The 6,528-nt window shown below is 41.1% G+C and overlaps 1 protein-coding gene across 1 annotated transcript; it reads left to right on the top strand.

Annotated features, from left to right (window-relative positions):
* The first annotated feature begins 4,012 nt into the window (after window positions 1-4,012).
* LOC134260515 (uncharacterized) lies at window positions 4,013-6,229 on the top strand. The gene has a single exon (XM_062743071.1). It carries the CDS (start codon window positions 4,013-4,015, stop codon window positions 6,227-6,229), a length of 2,217 nt encoding a protein of 738 aa, XP_062599055.1.
* Window positions 6,230-6,528: the final 299 nt, after the last annotated feature.

Raw genomic sequence — 6,528 nt, forward strand, 5'->3', positions numbered from 1 at the left:
CGCACTTCCGGTTTTAAGATGAAACGGCGGGTAAATAAAGCGAGATCTGAAAGATAGCTTGGTTTAGTGTAAAATTCATCGATACGAGTGCCATTCAAAAAGTTTCACCTGTTCAAAGGACAAATAAAATTCTGACGACTTTGTTGCACAATGACATGCTGGTGAGATAATTATGTATTCGTTTCAAAAGTATCTGTCTGTAAATTATTTTCCTCCCCCAGGTTTTAAACTGCCCGTGGTAGCTGTTGCATATTGCCAGCGGGCAGCAATATTGTTTAGGTCTCTGTTATAGCTTACAGTCTAAGCATCATTCTTCAGAAAAGGGTTGCTTATGCATCAGATGTAATGAATAAAACTATGGGAGAAGTTCAGTCCATTTGAGGAAGAAATTGTTAAGGCAAGAATATACAAATATATACAGGCATGTAGTATCATTTGTATCAGCCATAAAAATTATTTTACACTTGATTGAAAAAATGTTCACCCTACACCCGCAATACCCCCTGTCTGTTTTATGATAGGATTAAATTTTAAAACAATGTCTACACATTCACCTAACACATATTAAAAAAAAATGAAGATATATTGAAAGACTTTTAAAGAATTGATTTTTTAAAATATATTTTGACCAACATCACAAAATTTATATAACTGGCCCAAACTGGCAGATGATGAAATAAGCAATGTTTTACTTTCCTATTTGAAAGCATTATGTGTCCAGTGGTAAGGAGCCTATTATAATAGCATAAAAAAAAGAATGTACAAATCTTAATAATTGATTTATCAAAAAAAATTTTGATTTCCTTCTCCTTTGGGACTTTTTTATTCTCATGTTCATAACTAAACCTAAACAAAAAAAAATGCTGGCCTTATAATGAAGAAAGGGGCCTCTTTCAAAATAGATACTTTCAGGGACGCTGGGTCAGGGGTACCAGGGGGGTACTTTGACTAAAAATAAATTAATGCTTTGAAATCTGCCCTTTGATAAGCAATGGTGCCTTCTTCAAAATTTGTGAATTTCATGGCTTTTGGATTAAAATACAAACCAAATACAATCGCTGGAAAGTTGTTACATGATACTCAGGTGACCTATAAGGCCCGTGGGCCTCTTGTTTTTTCATGCTGTCTTAGGAAGATCTAAATTTTATATAGTTCTTGATTCTCTCGGGGTTAGCCCAAGCGGACCCAGAGCTAACCTGGGATGAACTTATGGTTCGCTTTCTCTTAAATTGTGTTCAGTAGGCTCTGTACCCTTATTCTGCGAATAAATGATAATTGCTTTGTATTTGACCTTTATCCCGGACGAGCCCCCAACATTTGTAAGGGGCGGTTTCCCAATAGTCGCGAATCAATTAACAGTCATCGATAATTTTTACTGTTTATTAATTACAAGAATAAAACATCTATATCAATGCTAACAACGGTTACAGTTCAAATGTTTACCACTCTCTCCTATAAGTACGTCAACTCTATACAATATGAAAATCAGTTCTCTCTAATGAAAATGACAAAAGTAGTAGTATAAACGGCCTAGATAGGGCGGAAGATTCTGATTGGTTGAGAGAAATCATGTGATCAGTTCTGAGGTTGAGGGGATAAATGGGTCAACTGAGTGGAGTTCTAACCCTAACCCCCCTAACCCTAACCCCCTAACCCTAACCCTAACTAACCCTATCCCCCTTAGTCCTAACTAACCCTAACCTTAACCCTAACCCTAACCACTTAGCCTCCTTAACCCTATCCCTAACCCTAACCCTAACCCCCTTAGCCCTAACTAACCCTAGCCTCTAACCCTAACTAACCCTAACCTAACCCTAACTAACCCTAACCTATTCCCCTTAAATACTGGAGTTGTTTACACAGTGTTTTTTACATTGGTACGTAGGTACTACTTTTTGTTTATGGACACAGGTAAATACTTGGCACTGAGCCAAGTTTGTTTAGAGCCGTGTGCAAAAAATATGCTGACTACACAGGTAAATACTTGGCAGCGAGCCAAGTTTGTTTAGAGCCGTGTGCAAAAAAGAGCCGTGTGCAAAAAATATGCTGACTACACAGGTAAATACTTGGCAGCGAGCCAAGTTTGTTTAGAGCCGTGTGCAAAAAAAATATGCTGACTACACAGGTAAATACTTGGCAGCGATTCAAGTCAGGGGACCGTGTGCAAAAAATATGCTGACTACACAGGTAAATACTTGGCACCGATTCAAGTTTGTTTAGGGCCGTGTGCAAAAAAAAAAAAATATGCTTACCTATGCATTGTGACGTCATCCACTGTATATAAATACGGTTTTCTCCGACTTTCGGGTCATTCTTCAGTCACAGCCATCACCTGATAGACATGGATTCTACTAGAGAAAAACAGGTACAGGCTCGACGAATATTGAAACGAAAAAGTACCGAGAGAGAAATAGATTTACCACCTAAACCCATTTCGGAGTATTATCACATGAGACTAGCTGAAAAAAGGACCTCTCCAAAATTTAAAGCGCATGAAAATAGATATGTCGTTCATTTCGATGAATTTCCAGAAGAAGAAGAAAACACAGCTTTCCTTCGACGATTATTCAAAAACATGTTACAGGACTTCAAATCTAAAATGCAGTGTGATCCTAACGATTACCTTCGCCTGAACATAAGTCACCCATCTTTGGATTCAGACATTTCTTACCAGTTTATGCAATGTAAAGAATTAAACGAAGACGTCATTTTTAAAGAAATACAACGTGTGCAACAATCCAAAAAGGAGTTCAAAATCGGCGACGGCTCCACGGAATTCGATCTGTTACACATCGAGAATCCCCAGGGGAGTGGTGGAGACAGAACCAAACATCTACAACTGGATAAAGAAACTTTCAAGAAAAATAAACGAGCCATCGTTCGGATCGACAATCCCCATGATAAATTTTGTTTGGCTAGAGCCATCGTCGTCACTCGATTACACAGTCAGAAACCCGATCATCCAGACCCGGAATGGGAAAAACGATGGGTCCGTATGCGGAAGGGAGATCAATACTTAGACCAGAAACGAGAAGCCATAGCCCTCATGGAACAGGCCGGATGTGATATCACTCAAGCTTGTGGAAATGCAGAGTGGCCGAAATTACAACAGGTATTAGCTCCTCAGTATCGTCTGAAAATATTTCAGTTCAAATCTACTTCCACTAAACTCTGTTTAGAGCGCATCTTCAAAGGCTGGGGAGATGGAACTTGTTTGAACATTTTGTTAGACAACCGTCATTGCGATGCCATCATATCCATGCCGGGAGTAACGGGGAACCAATATTACTGTGATCATTGCGACGTGGGGTACAGAACTGTCACAGAACATCGGTCCAAATGCCCTCATCGCTGTACCTATTGTTTAGGACCACACCCTCAATGTCCCGATGAAGGGATCAAGATTAAATGCCAGGAATGCCATGGAATGTTTAAGAACAGGACCTGCTACGAAAATCATTTAAAACCCCATAGTAAGAAGACCAGCACTACTGTGTGCAATTTAATGGGGCTATGCGAGAAATGTCAGTCCTGGATACCTAAGAAATTATTTCCTCATCACAAATGCGGAGATCAGAAACAGTGTAAGATCTGTAAGAAAATCGTCGATGCCGATCATCGGTGCTACGTTCGACAGAAACCCAAGAAGAAGAAGAAGGGAAAAGACACCTTAGAGTTTACCATTTATTTCGATTTCGAATGCACTCAGGAATCGGGCATTCACGTTCCTAATCTGTGTGTGGCACATCGCGTCTGTCAACATTGCGATGACTTACCCATAGACCAACCTTGTCCTCATTGTCAACACATGGGACCCCGTCAGCACCTATTTCAAGGCCCAGACACCTTAAAGAAGTTCATGGACTGGTTATTTCAACCCACTACAGGTACTAAGAATTCCACTTTAGTACACGACGGGGCCATCGTCATCGCCCATAACTTCAAAGGATACGACGGACAATTCATTTTGAATTACATAGTGCATTCTTCTCCCCTGAAACCTAACGTGATCATGAACGGGAGTAAGATCTTGTCCATGGAAATATGTGGACTCAAATTCATCGACTCGTATAGTTTCTTAACCTTTCCTTTGGCCCAGATGCCCTCCGCTTTCGATTTGAACGAAATGAAGAAAGGTTATTTCCCTCACTTTTTTAATACGGAACAGAACCAGAATTACGTGGGACCTTATCCACCGGCAGCTTTCTACAATCCGGACGAAATGACTACCAGTGGACGAGAGGCTTTTTACGAATGGTACGACCAACAGAGGGGAAAAGTGTTTGATTTCCAGAAAGAGTTTGTAGGGTATTGTATCTCGGACGTCGACATTTTACACAAATGCTGTGCACGGTTTAGAAGCACCCTCAAGAAGTTGGTCAACGTGGACCCTTTCCAGGAATCCATCACGTTTGCCAGTGCTGCTAATTTAGCGTACCGTCGAAATTTCATGCCTAAAGACAGCATTGCCATCATTCCGAACCTCGGGTATGAACCGGCACGACAATATTCGGCCAAAGCCTGTCGATGGCTCACCTGGATGAGTCATCAGAATGGATGTCACATACGACATGCCAGAAACGGAGGCGAAGTCCCGATCGGAAATTATACCGTCGACGGATACCAGGAAGCGACTCGTACCGTCTACGAATTTTACGGATGCTATTGGCACGGATGCCCCACTTGCTATCCCAGTTTACAGACGGAAACTCATCCTCACCGGACCCAATTTACTTACCAACAATTACACGAGAAAACCCTCAGAAGGACTGCGGATTTAAAGGACATGGGGTACAACGTGTGTAGTATCTGGGAGCACGATTTCGATCAACAAGTGCAACAAGATGAGACTTTACAGCAATTTGTACGAGATCTGGACATTCCGGATCCTTTGAAACCTCGAGAAGCCCTGTACGGAGGCCGGACCAATGCCACTAAATTATATTGTGAAGAAGGGGACATGAGATACGTGGACGTGTGTTCCTTATACCCTTACGTGTTGAAACACAGACCTTTTCCCCTAGGGCATCCCGAGATCATCACAGACGACTTCCAGGACGTGAGAAGTTATTTCGGTCTCATTCACTGTCGGGTCTTACCACCCCGAGGCCTCTTTCACCCCGTATTACCTTATCGGACGGGAGGTAAGTTATTATTTCCCTTATGTCGCACGTGTGCCCAACAACAAGACTCTACGTCTCAACACCCATGTCAACACACCGATCGGGAACGTAGTCTCACGGGTACTTGGGTGACGAGCGAATTACATAAAGCCTTGGACATGGGCTATACCTTAGAGCAAACTTACGAAGTGTGGCATTTCAAAGAAAGCAATCAAGACTTATTTAAAGACTACATCGATACCTTCCTCAAGATCAAACAGGAAGCGTCCGGATTTCCCCCCGAATGTAAGACCTCAGAACAAGAACAAGATTACATTCGAGAAGTGTTATACAAAGAAGGATTCATGATGGACATTCTCAGTATCAAGAAGAATCCAGTGTTAAGAACCATTGCTAAACTCTTTTTAAATTGTCTGTGGGGAAAATTTGCTCAACGATTGTTATTACCCAAAGTCAGATACTTGGACGAAGTAGAGGAATTACATCAACTCTTACAAAATTCGACTCTCGACATCAAGGGTGTGCGACTCTTAGTCAATAAAGAAGATTCCATTGAAGACAAGATTCTAGTGAATTTTCAAGACAAACAGGAATTCGTCGAAGAATGTCCCTTTGGAAACGTGATCCTGGCTTGTTTTACCACCGCCTATGCCCGCTTACATCTCTACGAGACTTTACGACCTTTAGAAGAACGGGGCCTTTATTTCGATACGGACAGTATCATTTACCAACATAAGGAAGGAGCTTTTAATCCTACTTTGGGCAATAGTTTAGGAGAATGGACCGACGAATTAGACGGGGATCACATCACCAAATTCATGTCGGCAGGTCCTAAAAATTATGGTTTCCGGACGGACAAAGGAACCGAGGTTCATAAATGCAAAGGGGTCACTCTCAACCATCGAACCTCTCAGTTGGTGTGCCCAGAGACTTTAGAAAAAATGCTCAAGGGAGAAATAGAGGAAGTAAAAGTCCCCTATCCCAGCAAAATCCAGAGGACCCGTGATTGTGAGGTGGTGAACAAACCTTCAGAGAAAACAGTTAGAATTGTATATGACAAGAGACAAATTGTAGAGAATTATAACACTCTACCTTATGGTTATTGATATGTTTGTTTGTTTGTTTGTTTGTTACAAATAAAAAATTGAATTGTTTTTATATGTGTTGTTTCTTCTCTATAAAATAGACATTCTTTATTTTTTAAAAATGAAAAAGATTTCTGTGTTCACTATAAATAAGACCCTGAACCCATCTTTTCTTTCATTCATCAACATGTATTCCGAGGAGACACCCCTCCCCTCTTTTCAATTGAAACACGAATTTACCATGGTAGTTGCTGGACCCTCGAAATCGGGCAAAACAGAATTCGTCAAGTCATTAGTGAACAATCTAGACTGGATCACCC

Source organism: Saccostrea cucullata, unplaced genomic scaffold, assembly GCF_032062105.1.
Source record: "Saccostrea cucullata isolate Sc308-1 unplaced genomic scaffold, CSIRO_AGI_Scuc_v1 ctg2137, whole genome shotgun sequence".
Taxonomy (NCBI): Eukaryota; Metazoa; Mollusca; class Bivalvia; order Ostreida; family Ostreidae; genus Saccostrea; species Saccostrea cuccullata.